At 44.6% G+C, this 15,222-nt stretch overlaps 1 protein-coding gene across 1 annotated transcript in view; it reads left to right on the top strand.

Moving 5' to 3' along the window:
- Nucleotides 1-362, top strand: part of vac14 (vac14 homolog (S. cerevisiae)) — a 444,921-nt gene extending 444,559 nt beyond the window's left edge. The window contains exon 21 of the mRNA XM_068049760.1: nt 5-362. Within this exon, the coding sequence (XP_067905861.1) occupies nt 5-40 (36 nt within the window). The 3' untranslated portion in view covers nt 41-362. The remainder of the gene's footprint in view (nt 1-4) is intronic.
- The last annotated feature ends 14,860 nt before the right edge of the window (nt 363-15,222 follow it).

Consider the following 15,222-nt stretch of genomic DNA (forward strand, 5'->3'; position numbering starts at 1 on the left):
GCAGGAGAAGGGTGGGCCTGAATTCTCAGCCAATTCTTGAGACAAAATGGGAGGCATATTGGAATGGAAGGAGCAGCTCTCAATGGTCACACCTACTAATAATTCGGAGGTAGTCTGGAACTCTGCTTCTCATAACTGAAACTCAACTAATCCTAGAAACAAACCAAGAGTAATTTCAAAAGGAAAGGGAGCAATATATTAAAAGGCCTGACCTCATTTGGGTTTGTTCCCTCTTTAACAATGTCTAAACATTTCCTTTGCAGCAGAATAATATGCTCCCATAATAAAACTGTTGGGTCTCCGTTCATGGGTTAATATGTAAAACCTGTGATTAAATAAAGATTTGCTGTCTCTTGTTGAAACACTGTCATTTTTGATGTTTTCTAAAGGTATTTGACAAAATATAAACTCAGCAAAGCCCAGTAGCTTATTTCACAGAGTCACAGAATTGTTGCAGTGCAGAAGGAGGCCATTCGGCCCATCATGTACACATCGGCTCTCTGAAAGAGCAATTCACTCAGTTCCATTCCTGCTTTTCCCTGTAACCCTAATTGGGGGTGCAGAAACAAAGAGACCTGGGAGTATACGTACATAAGTCTTCAATGGTAACAGGGTAAACTGAGAGCGCATAAAAGGCATATGGGATCCTTGGTTTCATAAATAGAGGAAGTACAAAAGCAAGCAAGTTATGCTAAAGAATCGGAGGTGACATGAAGGGAAACATATGCCACGAGTTGTGATCTGAAGGGGTACAAGCAGGTTCAATAATCTTTCAAAAGGGAATTGGATAAATACTTGAAGTGGACATATTTGCAGGGCTTTGTGGAAAGAGCAGGGGAGTGGAACTAATTGGATAGCTTGTTTAAAAAGCCAGCAGAGGCATGATGGGCCAAATGGCCTCCTCCTATGCCTTAATGACTCTATACCAGAAATGACATAGGGTTGGCCTAAGGCAGCACTATATTGTGCTGTGAGGTTTTGTTGAATGGTGGAAAGTAAAATAGAACTCCATAAAACAAAAGTCAGGAATTAGGAACTCCTCTGAAATGGCTGAGCAAGCTACTCAGTTGTATCAAAACTGCTATGAAAAATTCAAATAAGAATAAGACAGACCATTTGGATTTAACATAGGCACCAGACGTGACAAAGGCACGCCCAGCCCAGTCAAACCTGCAAAGTCCTCCTCCTCATTCTGTGTCAAAATTGAGAGAATTGTCCCAAGGTTTAATCAAGCAACAGCCCGACATGGGCATACTCACCAAATCATACTTTACAGCCACTGTCCCAGAGTCTTACATCACCATTCCTGGACATGTCCTGTCCCACTGACAGGACAGACCAACCAGAGGTGGCGGCACACTGGTATACAGTTGGGAGGGAGTGGCCCTAGGAGTCCTCAACATTGATTCCAGACCTCATAAAGTCTCATGGCATCAGGTCAAACATGGGCATAGAAACCAGCCATTGATTACCACCTATCGTCTTCCCCCAGCTAATGAATCACTACTTGGAAAAAACCCTGAAGGTAGCAAGAGCACTGAATATTCTCTGGGTGGGGCTTCAATGTCCATCAAAATGGCTCAGAGTACCACTACTGACTCAGCTAGCCAAGTCCTGAAAGACAGCTGTCAGACTGAGCATTCAGCAGGTGGTGAGAGCCAACGTGAAGGAAAAACCTACTTGATCTCATCCTCACTAAATTTTTCAAAAAAATATACTTTGATTCATAAAAGTTGTAAAAGTACATAACAGTTCAAATGTGACATTACATAAAGTGTCATACAGTTCAATTTCTCGATGCAGTATATGGCACTCAGGTGCCTCATGCACTTAGAACTACAGGTTCTATTTACAATTTATTACATTTCATTTCAAACATTCACTGGTGCATATGGGTCCCAGTCCCTTGGTGCACTATTACAGGGGGGCCCTTTGACTGATACCTTTCCCCATTGAGCCTTTGTAGCAGCTGCCCCAGGCTTTAGTGAGTCCCTCAGCACATACTTCTGGACATTGGAATGTGTCAGTCTGCAATACTTGGTCTTGGACAGTTCTTTGCACTGGAAGACCTGCAAGTTTCAGCAGGCCAAGGAGTGTCTTCAAGTTGATAGTCTTACAGCAGTAATTGATGTTTGTCTCGGTCTTTGCCCCCGGGAATAACCCATTGAGCACAGAGTCCTGTGTTACTGAAATACAGGGATGAACCTTGAGAAAAACCATTGCGTTTCTTCCAGAACTTTGCAAAGGTCCATTCTAGAAGGAGGTGTGCAGTCACTGAAGCTGCCTCGAGGACAGCTTATGGAGGTGCTGAGACTCCAGATGTGCATGAAGTATCTGATGGGAAGGGCCCTTCTCTCTACCAGCTAAGCTACGTCTTGGTGATTGTTTGAAAGTTCTGGTGATGAAGCATTCTGCCAAATGAGTTTGACAGTCTGCTCAGGGAACGATCTCACAGGATCCACCATCTCCTTTTCCCGCAGGGCCTCAAGGACGTTACGTGAGGATCACTGCCTGACAGGACGTGTGGTCAAAGGTGTTTTTCTGCACAAACCTTTCCATGAGGGACAGATGAATGGAGTGTTCTGCAACAACGTGGCTGGACCCATCCTTCATAACACAGGGGACAGATAGAACCTCAGCACTTAGTGACATCTTGTGTATAGAGGGTCTACGCACAACTTGTTACAGCCGCATACAAAGGTAGCCCTCAGGATGAGGGTGACATTGGTTACGTTTCCACCCCCTCCCCCATTTGATCTAGAGATTTGTACATCATGCCCAATGGATAGGGGGAGTATCACTCCCACATGCCCAGTTTCTGTTTCATCCTGGCTATACTTTCCTCCCAGATTTTTGCCCACCTCCTCTGAACCATATCCCCAGCACCTTTAGGTAATCTGACCTGACGGTGAAAGGGACAAAGGATCGGTCGGCCCAGCTCCCAAAGAACATGGCCTCACTCTTCATGAGACCTTCTTTGGCTCCCAAGGCCTGTTTGAACTGGATAGAGACTTCAATCTGCAAACTGACAGCAGATCCAAGCAGAAGACACCGATGTGGTCCATGTACAAGAAGGCTTTACTTCCTGGAGCACCTCCGCTACCTGAGATCATCACCACGTTCTTCCTGATGGACTCGGAAAAAGGCTCAATACAACACACAAACAAGACCGAGGACAGTCCTGTCTGACTCCAGATTTAATCTGGAAGCGTTCCGATTCCGACCCACTGATTGAAACTGTGCTACTGATGTTTGAATGATGCAAATGGATCCAATTTCAGATTCCCTCCCCAAACCCCATTTTGGAAAGCATATACATCATGTATGTGTTGAATATTCTGTCAAACGCCTTCTGGTTCAAGCTGATGAGGCAAATATCCACCCTCCTGTCTGTAGGCGATCGTATCCCTGAGTAACTTCCTGCCGGGTATAGTGCTGGTCTGATCGGGAAGTAGCACCAACTCCAGAGCAGGCTTGACCTGATTGGCAATGACCTTGGACAGAATTTTGTAGTCCACATTAAGCAGTGAACTGGGCCACCAATTTCTAATTTCCGCCTTCTGCTTGTAGGTGAGGGTGATGATGCCTTTCCTCATGGATTCTGACATGCTGCCAGCCGGAAGCATACTCTCTTATACTTCCAGCAGGTCTGGGTCGACCCAGTCCCACAGAGTCGAATACAACTTGACCAGTAAGCCGTCGCTTCCTGGAGTTTTACTCATTCCAAAGAACCTGACAGCCTTTGTCAGCTCGTCCAGAGTTAGTGGTTTGTCCAGATTCTCCCACTTATTGTTGTCTAAGACCTCCATGATAGAGGACTGGATGTATTGAGAGGCCGTGCTGTCTGTGAGCTTCATGTCGTACAGCCCGGCAGAAATGGATTTGCTGATCTTTAATATATCAGGCTGCATTGACATGATCGGGCCGTCCTCTTCCTTCAGCCTGCTGAACCCAGAGCTCTCTCTCTGTACCTTTTTGAAGAAGAAGCGTGAGCATATCCATCCTGCTCCATGGAGTGGACACTGCACCGGAAGATGACCTTGGAGGCCTCCGAGGCAAAAAGAAAGGTCTGCTGGCTCTTCACCTCTTGAAGATCCTCATCACAGGAGCAGATCCTGCATGCTTTTCTGGCCGTCTCTATCTGTCTCTCTCGCCTTCTGAACACCTTTGAAGGTGAGAAACCTCTTGATGTTCACCTTGATCACTTCCCACCAGTGTGTCAGGAACTCAAAGAGGGGTTTTACAGTTCTCCAATCTTTGTAATCCCTCTTGAGTTGTTTGATGTTTTCTGGGAGCAACAGTTTCACATGCAGCTTCCATGGCCCCCTGCCAACCTTCTAGTCTTCCTGTAGGTGACAGTCAGCCAGTAGGAGGCAGTGGTCAGAGAATTCGGTGGATCTGACCATGAACACTTGGGACACAAACAGGAAGTCAATCCTGGAACAGACGGACCCATCTGGCCTCAACTAAGTGTATCTACATGCACTCTGTCTGCAGGGTTGCTGAAGACGTCATGCTGCTTGACATCTATTACTGTTTCCATCAGGAGTCTGAAAGTAGCGTTCGGTTTGCTGTTGGCCCTGCTAGATCGTCCAGCTGTATCGATGATGCAATTGAAGTCACCGCCTAGAATGACCGGCCTGGACATCACCAGCAGCAATGGGAGCTGCTAGAGGACGGTCAGCCGCTTGTCCATTAGAACTGGGGTGTGCATGGTGATTAACCAGAGTGGGGCGTTTTTGTACAATACGTCTGAACTAAATGTAATATCTCCAATTTTGCAGATGACACAAAACTGGGTGGGAGGGTGAGTTGTGAGGAGGATGCAGAGAGGCTTCAGGGTGATTTGGACAAGTTGATTGAGTGGGCTAATGTATGGCAGATGCAGTATAATGTGGATAAATGTGAGGTTATCCACTTTGGTAGCAAAAACAGGAAGGCAGATTATTATCTGAACGGCTACAAACTGAGAGAGGGGAATATGCATTGAGACCTGGGTGTTCTCGTACAGTCGCTGAAGGTAAGCATGCAGGTGCAACAGGCGGTTTAAAAAGGCAAATGGTTTGTTGGCCTTCATAGCGAGAGGATTCGAGTACAGAAGCAGGGATGTCTTGCTGCAATTATACAGGGCCCTAGTAAGGCCACACCTGGAATATTGTGTGCAGTCTTGATCTCCTTATCTGAGGAAGGATGTTCTTGCTATAGAGGGAGTGCAGTGAAGGTTTACCAGACTGATTCCTGGGATGGCGGGACTGACATATGAGGAGAGATTGAGTCGGTTAGGATTATATTCGCTGGAGTTCAGAAGAGTGAGTGGGGATGTCATAGAAATCTATAAAATTCTAACAGGACTTGACAGGGTAGATGCAGGAAGGATGTTCCCGATGGTGGGGGAGTCCAGAACCAGGGGTCATAGTCTAAGGATATGGGGTAAACCTTTCAGGACTATGATGAGGAGAAATTTCTTCACCCAGAGAGTGGTGAGCCTGTGGAATTCGCTACCACAGAAAGCAGTTGAGGCCAAAACATTGTATGTTTTCAAGAGGGAGTTAGATATAGCTCTTGGGTCTAAAGGGATCAAAGGGTATGGGGAGGAAACGGGAACAGGCTACTGAGTTGGATGATCAGCCATGATCATAATGAATGGTGGAGCAGGCTCATAGGGCCGAATGGCCTACACCTGCTCCTATTTTCTATGTTTCTATGTCTGCTATGAGGAGCCAGCTGCCCACCACCTCCTTTACTTCATTGATGCTGAAGTTGCCTCCCTGCAGCAGAATATACAGGCTGGAGGAATGACAATCATTTCCTCCTGACCAGATCAATGAGCCATAGGACCACCATGGCGACCATTGCCTGTAGGTGATGAGATGTGGTAGTCCACACTCCTGCAGAAACAACAGGTCGGTTTTGACCATGGCAAAATACTCCAAGGTTGAAAAACATCACATAGTGGCCTTAACACTAGCACGTTAATAGAGACAATCTTTAAACCCATTTAAGTCTCTGTGTTTCATTAGTCCTATTGTCAATGCTGGTCCCAGCCCTTGGATATGGCCCTGCAGCCCGTAGTGTTTGCAAACTGTTGCACTGTTGCCAGGCTGTGATACCAAACCTAGTCTCTCGCTGGTGGGTTGTTCCATCAGGGTGACTTCAGTGGAGGTTGTAAACTGAGGCGATTTGAGCTGTCTCCAGTTAGTGTTACCCCTCATCTAGGATGTTGCTGCTCCTGGTGCCCTTGGAGTTAGGGTGCACTGGGCACTTCGCTGCTCCCAGTGTTTCGGAGTTGGGCATCTTCTCCTTTACCTCCTTTGCATGTTGCCACTTTTTTAGTTGGTGGCGGCTTTCTTGCCCTTCCTCATCTGAGGAGGAGCAACCGCTGTAGTCCATTTGGGACATGAGCCACCTCTTGCCGCTAATTTGGGTGGTGGTTTGTTACCTTTTTTGAGTCATCTTCTTTGTAGTTTTTCTCTTAATCTCCTGCCACCCTCCAGTTGTCCCTTTGCTGGCTCCTCGTCCATGGCTTCTGTCTGCTGAGGATATGGCTCAGTCACAATACTGGCATTTGGCAGCTTGCTACAGCACTGTTTTCCTCCTCCTGGTCCCTGTCTCTGTACTTCATTCTCATGTTTTTATCACGATGGGGGCGGGGGGGGGAGGGGATGGGGTGGTTGCTGATCTCCTCTGAGGCAGTATCTTTTGTTGTCCCTTTATTGTGCACCCCCTTGATCATTGCCATCTGTGTGTAGGTGAAACTGCATTTTGGGCAGACCCCGTAGAGATGGCCAGCCTCACCTTACAGGTTGCAGCACTTACTCTGCTTCCAGTCCTTTATCTGCTGGTCTTCGTGCTTGCAGTTCTTGCAGACAATTATTTTGCAGTTGGCCGTCACATGTCCAGATTTATCACAGGTGTGACAAACTCTGGGCTGCCCCCTGTAGACCAAGTAGCCTCAGCTTCCCCCGATGGCGAAGCTGGAGGGAGGGTGCAGGATGGTTCCCTTGGCATCCACTCTCATGGTTACCTTGTCCTGCCGCTTGCTAGTCCAAATCCCAAAAAGGTCCTTGACCTCACTGCAGTGTCCAGCCACCTCAGCATACCTGGCAAGGTACATGAGCACATCCATGACAGGGATGTGGGGGTTATACAAATGGATCAACACAACACAGTTCCATTGCAACAGCAGCGTTAACAGTGGCTCCACGGTTAGGATCGACAGCAGTGATTCATTCCCTTTCTCCTTTAAAGCCTGCAGAAGATTCAGGCATCCTGCAACATTATTAAACCTCACATCAATGTATTCAGTGCTGGGGAAATCTTACAGGCAGAAGATGTCTGCAGCTTGAAAACCACAGCAGTCGAGAAGGATCTTCTTCCGGACAAATGTGCTGTTCATCAGCATGCCTTCTTCCAAGTTCTTCATTGCCACCCTGACAGTGTTATACATTCACTGGCTTGGACCTCGGGTGTTGATTCCGGCCATAGTTAAGCATTGAGTCTTCATTGTATTGTGTTAGGCATTTGATAAAGTGCCACATAATAGGCTTGCCAGCAAAGTTGAAACCCATGGAATAAAAGGGACAATGGCAGCATGGATACAAAGTTGGCTGAGTGACAGGAAACGGAGAGTAGTGATGAACAGTTGCTTTTCGGACTACAGTGGGGTTCCCCAGAAATCACTACTAGGGCCACTGCTTTTCCTGATGTATATTAATGATCTAGACTCAGGTGTACAGGACACAATTTCAAAATGTGTGGATGACACAAAACTTGTAAGTATTGTGAACTGTGAGGAGGATAGTGATAAACTTCAAGAGGACACAGACAGGCTATTGGAATGAGCAGACACATGGCAGATGAAATTTAATGCAGAGATGTGAAATGATACGTAAGATAAGATCATAAGAAATAGGAGCAGGAGAAGGCCATTCGGCCCCTCAGGCCTGCTTTTCCATTCAATAATTTCATGACTATTTCTGATTGTGGCCTCAACTCCACTTTCCTGCATAACCCCATAACTCTCTCCCTTATAGATCAAAATCTGTGAAACTCAGCCCTGAATATATTCAATGACCCAGCCCAAACCAGTAACATTCACACCACACAAATGCCGGACAATGACCACCTCAATCAAGAGAGAATGTACAATGGCATTATCATCACTAAATTCCCCACTATATACATTCTGGGGGTTACCATTGACCAGAAACTGAACTGGACCAGCCACATAAATACTGCGGCTACTAGAGTAGGTCAGAGGCTGGGAATTCTGCGGCGAGTAACTCACCTCCTGTCTCCCCAAAGCCTGTCCACCATCTACAAGGCACAAGTCAGGAGTGTGATGGAATACTCTCCACTTGCCTGGATGGGTGCAGCTCCAACAACACTCAAGAAGCTCAACACCATCCAGGACAAAGCAGCCCGCTTGATTGGCACCCCATCCAACACCTTCAACATTCACGGTCTTCACCACTGATGCACAGTAGCAGCAGTGTGTACCATATAAAAGATGCACTGCAGCAACTCACCAAGGCTCCTTTGACAGCACCTAACAAAACTGCAACCTCTACCACCTAGAAGGAAAAGGGCAGTAGATGCATTGGAACACCACCACCTGCAAGTTTCCCTCCAATGAACTATATCACCGTTCCTTCACTGTTCCTGGGTCAAAATCCTGGAACTCCTTTCCTAACAGCACTGTTTATTTACCTATATCCCAAGGACTGCAACAGTTCAAGAAGGCAGCTCACCACCACCTTCTCAAGGGTAATTTGGGATGAGCAATAAATGCTGGTCTAGTCAGCGACGCCCACATCTCACGAACAGATTTTTTAAAAAGCCTCCACTGCTCTTTCGAGTAGAGAATTCAAAGATTAATGACCCTTTGAGAGAAGAAATTCCTCCTCATCTCTGTCTTAAAGGGAGACCTCTTACTTTGAAACTGTGCCCCCTATTGTAGATTGCCCCATGAGGCGAAACAACGTCTCAGCATCTATCCTGTTAAGCCCCATCAGAATCTTGCATGTTTCAGTAAGATCACCTCTCATTCTTTTAATCTCCAATGAGTATCGGCCCAACCTGCTCGAACTTTCCTCATAAGACAAACCCCTTCATCCCAGGAATCAGCCTAGTGAACCTTCTCTGAACTGCCTCCAATGCAAGTATATTTGTCCTTGTGTTAGGAGACCAAAACTGTACTCTAAGTGGGGTCTCACCAGCGCCCTGTATAGTTGTAGAAAGATTTCCCTGCTTATATACTTCATCCCCCCTTGCAATAAAGGCCAACATTTCATTTGCCTTCCTAATTACTTACTGTGCCTGCATGCTAACTTTTTGTGATTTCATATACAAGGACACCCAGATCCCTCTGTACCGCAGCATTCTGCAGATTATCTCCATGTAAATAATATTCTGCTTTTCTATTCTTCCTGCCAAAGTGGACAAGCTCACATTTTCCCACATTATACTCCATTTGCCAAATTTAACTTAACCCATCTATATCTCTTTGCAGACACTTTATCCTCACAACTTGCTTTCCTAACTATCTTTGTATCATTCACAAATTTGGCTACAACTCACTTGGTCCTTTCATCCAAGTCATTAATATACATTGTAAATACTTGAGGCCCCAGCACTGATCCCTGTGACACTCCACTAGTTACAGTTTGCCAACCTGAAAATGCCACATTTATCCTGACTCTCTGTTTTCTGTCAGTTAGCCAATCCTCTATCCATGCTAATATATCACCCCCAACATCATGAGCTCTTACCTTGTGTAGTAACCTTTTATGTGGCACCTTATCAAGTGCCTTTTTGGAAATCCAAATACACTATATCTGCTGGTTCTCCTTTATCCACTCTGCTTGTTACATCCTCAAAGAGCTAATAAATTTGTCAAACACGATTTCTCTTTCATTAAACAATGTTGACTCTGCCTGATTGTATTATGATTTTCTAAATGTCCTGCAACGACTTCCTTAATAATGGATTCTACCATTTTCCCAATGACATTCATTAGGCTAACTGGCCTATAGTTTCCTGCTTTCTGTCTCCCTCCTTTCTTGACTAGAGGTGTTACATTTGCAGTTTTCCAATCCGCAGGAACATTTCCAGAATCCAGAGAATTTTGGAAGATTACAGCCAATGCATTCACTATCTCTGTAGTCACTTCTTTTAAGACCCTACAGTGCAGGCCATCAGGTTCAGGGACCTGTCAGCCCTTAGTACCATTAATTTTCCTAGTACTTTTTCCCTAGCAATAGTGATTGTTTTACATTCCTCCTTGCCTTTTGTCTTTTGATTTTCTGCTATTCTTGGGATGCTTTTTGTGTCTCGTACTGTGAAGACAGATACAAGATAGTTGTTCAAATGCTCTGCCATTTCTTTGTTTCCGTTATTAATGTCCCAGTCTCATCCGCTAAAAGACCAACGCTTATTTTAGTTACTCTCTTCCTTGTTATATATTTGTAGAAGATTTTACTGTCTGTTTTTATATTTCTTGCTAGTTTACTTTCATACTTTAATTTCTCCCTCCTTTTTTTTTAGTCATCCTCTGCTGGTTTCTTACATTTTCTCAATCTTCTGGCCTACCACTAATCTTTGCAGTATTGTACACCTTTTCTTTCAATTTGATACCATCCTTAACTTGCTTAGTCACAGATGGTGCATCCTTCTCAGAGTCTTTCTTTTTCAATGGAATACATCCTTGTCGAGAGTTATAAAATATCTCCTTAAATATCTGCCACTGCTTCTCTATTTTCTTACCTTTTAACTTATTTTCCCAGTCCATTTTTGCTAACTCTATTTTCATACCCTTCGAATTGCCTTTATTTAAGTTTAAGACATTAGTTTCAGACCCAAATTTCTCGCCCTCAAACTGAATGTGAAATTCTATCATGTTATGATCACTCTTGCCTAGAGGATCCTTTACTATGAGGTCATTTATATGTCCTGTCTCATTACACATTACCAGGTCTAAAATGGCATGTTCCCAGGTTGGTTCCAGAACGTATTATTCTAAGAAACTCTCCCAAATACAGTCTATGAACTCATCCTCCTGGCTACCTTTGTCAATTTGATTCATCCAATCCATATGAGGATTAAAATCGCCTGCAATTATTGCAGAACCTTTCTTACATGCCCCCATTTAGGAAGCAAAATGAGGGAAGGCAATGTAAAAGGATATAATTCTATAATGGGTGCAGGAGCAGGAGACCTAGGGGTATATGTGCACAAAACGTTGAAGGTGGCAGGGTAGGTTAAGAAAGCATTTAAAAAGGCTTATGCAATTCTGACCTTTACAAATAGAGTAATAAAGTACAAAAACAAGGAAGTTATGATGAACCTGTACAAAACAATGGTTCAGCCTCAACTGGAGTATTGTATCCAATTCTGGGCACAGTACTTTAACAAGGATGTGAAGGCTTTAAAGAGTGTGCAGAAAAGATTCCTGAGAATCTTCATCCCTCATTCCAGGGATGAGAAACTTCAGTTACATGGACAAATTGGAGAAGCTGGGGTTTCCTCCCCACAAAAATCAGGGCAAATCTAATCCAGTCAATGACCACCCCATCAGTCTACACTCAATCATCAGCAAAGTGATGGAAGGTGTCATTGACAGTGCTTCAAGCTGCACTTACTGACCAATAACCTACCCACCAATGCTCAATTTGGTTTCCGCTAGGAATATTACAGCCTTGATCTAGACCTGAGAGTGACTGTCCTTGATATCAAGGCAGCATTTGACCAAGTGTGGCATCAAGGGGGGCCTTAGTGTTACGACCAAGGTGGGAGGAGTGCACTGTTCATTCTAGTCCCACTTCTCCACAGGTCACACCATATATTTAAATTTTCTCACTTACTGATACGGTCAAACATGTACTCTATTTTCCCAGAATAAAACACACCAGCCAGGTTTCTTTACTAAACAACAAAATTATAAGTTTATTATAAAACAAGTCTTAACCAGTTATGAAGCAAAGCATAAACACACTGATCGAAATATAAAAGTTCCCTTTTTACCTTAGCCCCTTTTACACATACACTGGTTAACTGGAAAAATAAAGGAATTTTGATCTTTAGAGCTCTATTACAGACAAAAAACACACTTGGGCTGAATACTTGCTCGTTCTTAAAGAAACAGCGGATGAGATATGTTGTGTTCCAAAATTGGCATACAGTCTGGCCTCTGAGTACACGTAGATGGTCACTGGGATCTTTTAAAACAGTTCTTTTCAGGTGATGTTGAGAATTAATTTAGCAGGCTTTTCTTCAAAGACAGGAGATAAGATGACACAGTGGCCTTCTCAGGGTCTTTTAGAGAGGTGCTGGACAGTTGAGCTGGGTGGTGGTCTTCCACCTTGGGAATTCTCTCCTTCTTCTGAAGGCTTTTTAAAGAGATGGAACAGGCTGGACTGAGCTGGGGGTTCTATCCTTCAGTTTTTTTTAAAAACTCCAACCCCTTTTAAACAGTTCATTCCCAACTCGAAACAATTCAAAAGTGCAACCGGAAACAGAAAGTCCACCTTCTGACCTGTCACTTCTCCGCACACCTCTTCCTCAGTTACCAGGGTTTTTGTTCTGTTCTATTTTTAACGTAGTCATGTGACAACCAGTGTCCTCTTGATGATGCTCTTGAAAACAAAAGGTCCAACATTTCTTCAGTTTGACTATGAATTCCTCAAGAAATATATTTAACAAAAACAGAATCACTTTCATAACACTCACAAAATTGAAGTCAGTGGGAATCAGGGAGAAAACTCTCCAGTGATTGGAGTCATATCTAGCACAAAGGAAGATATTGTGGTTGTTGGAGACCAATCATCCTCGTCCCAGGACATCAATGCAGGTGTTCCTCTGGGCCGAACAATCTTCAGCTGCTTTATCAATGACCTTCCGTCCAACAAAATGTCAGAAGTTGGGATGTTCGCTGATGGTTTCATAGTGCTCAATTCCATTTGTAACTCCTCAGATACTGAAGCAGTCTGTGCCAACATGCAGCAAAACCTGGACAACATTCAAGCTTCGGCTGATAAGTGGCAAATAACATTTACACCACAGAAGTGCCAGGGAATGACCATCTCCAACAAGAGAGAATCTAACCACTTCCTCTTGGCATTCAACAGTATTGCCATTGCCGAATCACCCACCTCAATATCCTAGTGGTTACCATTGACCAGAAACTTAACTAGAGCAGCCACATAAATACTATGGCTACATAGCAGGTCAGAAGCTGGGAATTTCTCAGTGAGTAACTCACCTCCTGACTCTCCAAAGCCTGTCCACCATCAACAAGGCACAAGTCAGGAGTTTGGTGGAATACTCTCCACTTGCCTGGATGGGTGCAGCTCCAACAACACTCAAAGAAGTTTGACGTCATCCAGGACAAAGCAGCCCGCTTGATTGGCACCCCATCCACCACCTTCAACATTCACACCCTCCACCACTGACATACAGTGGCAGCAGTGTGTGCCATCTACAAGATGCACTGCAGCACCTTCCAAATCCACGACCTATACCAACTAAAAGAACAAGGACGGCTGATGCATGGGAACACCATCCTGACTTGGAACTATATCGTCGTTCCTTCACTGTCACTGGGTCAAAATCCTGAAACTCCCTCCCTCAAAGCACTGTGGGTGTACCTACACCACATGGATTGCAGTTTTCAGGAAGGCCTTCTCAACCACCACCTTCTCAAGGGCAATTAAGGATGAGCAATAAATACTCATCTGAACACCAATGCCCACATCCCAAGAATGGAAAAAAATGTGCAAGCGGGAATAGACTGGTGACGAGCACTTATTGTACACAATGTACAGAAATAACTGTACACTGTCAGTAATTGACTCACTGAAATTGATCAATAACTATTGGGATATATCAACTGACCCACTAATTTACAAATCAGTGTAAATTCTATTAACCTACTACTCTTTGGGGAGTCTGCCCTTTGAGTATCGTTTCCTATTTTGGTTACATTACCTTGAAAACCACATTAATGCCTCAAGCAAGACGACAGATATGAACCTCTCCTTCTCCACTCTCCCTACTCCTGTGAGTTTCTGGGACAGAGTCCCAGGAAAGGCAGTTAAATTTATATCAATTAGCATCTTCAAAATGAGGAGCTGGCTTAAAACCTGGTTAGGAATAGGATTGTAGATTTCAGGAGTAAGGCTGAGTCAGACAAGGGAGTCAAGGGTTATGGGGGCCTGCAGGAAAGTGGAGTTCAGATCAGCCATGATCTTATTGAATGGCGGAACAGGCCCGAGGGGCCAAATGGCCTACTCCTGCTCCTATTTCTTATCTTCTTATAGTATTGAGTGTTGAGATTGGTGGATGTTCTGGAGAGTCAGCCAGTTGCCTTTAGGGATGCAGCAACTCGGTGCAGCTCCCCATCAGGTGAGTGGGAAGGAGAGCATGGTGTGGTACATTGTGTGGACAGTGGATAGAACATGGGAGGCCTGTCCTTGTCCTCCTACTTTCGCTCTTCTGAATAAGATGCAAAGAAAGGCAGCAAGCAGGATTCCTGGGTCAGGTCATATACTAGAGGAAAGAGGATTGAACCAGAATGATGTGATTCAAGTCAGTATGTTACTGAAGGGAGTTGATGTACAGTTGAGGAATCTTTGAGTCAAACTATAAAAAGTGTATTCTATGGCGCATGAGTTGGCATCCGCCATCTGAACTAGTGGAGCTCAGAGCACTGCTGTCTGTATGTAGAGTAACGTGGTCAGTGTGAGTGAAGGGCCAGCCCCATAGTTATAACAGGAGTTATGTTATTAGCATCCCTTACCTGTCACAAACACCACAGCAGTGGGGAAGAACAACTCACCACACTTAGTCTGTGAGGCTCAATTGGACAAGCAACTGATCAAAATCTGTACTTCAGAGACTTATCATCGATCATCAGTGTGGGACCAGCCTTGAGCAGTTCAAAGCCATTACAGCTGAAATCTTGCTGCTTAATGCATAAATTGACAGATAAACATGTGCAGCAGGACAAATCCTAGTCATTAAGCCATGAGTTTGTCAGAAAACCTTCTCGCCCATTGACTCGTGAGTCTGGGTTTAGCGCCCACATGCACCATTGTACACAGTACAGTTTGTTGATGAGGCAGGCAAACATTCTCAGGAAACTACTGCCAAAGGTTACCTACAGGTCTCGAATGGTTGGCATGAAAACAGCACCAGAACAAATAACATCCACCGACAACCTTTACA

The sequence above is a fragment of the Heterodontus francisci genome, chromosome 17, assembly GCF_036365525.1.
Source record: "Heterodontus francisci isolate sHetFra1 chromosome 17, sHetFra1.hap1, whole genome shotgun sequence".
In the NCBI taxonomy this organism is placed as follows: domain Eukaryota; kingdom Metazoa; phylum Chordata; class Chondrichthyes; order Heterodontiformes; family Heterodontidae; genus Heterodontus; species Heterodontus francisci.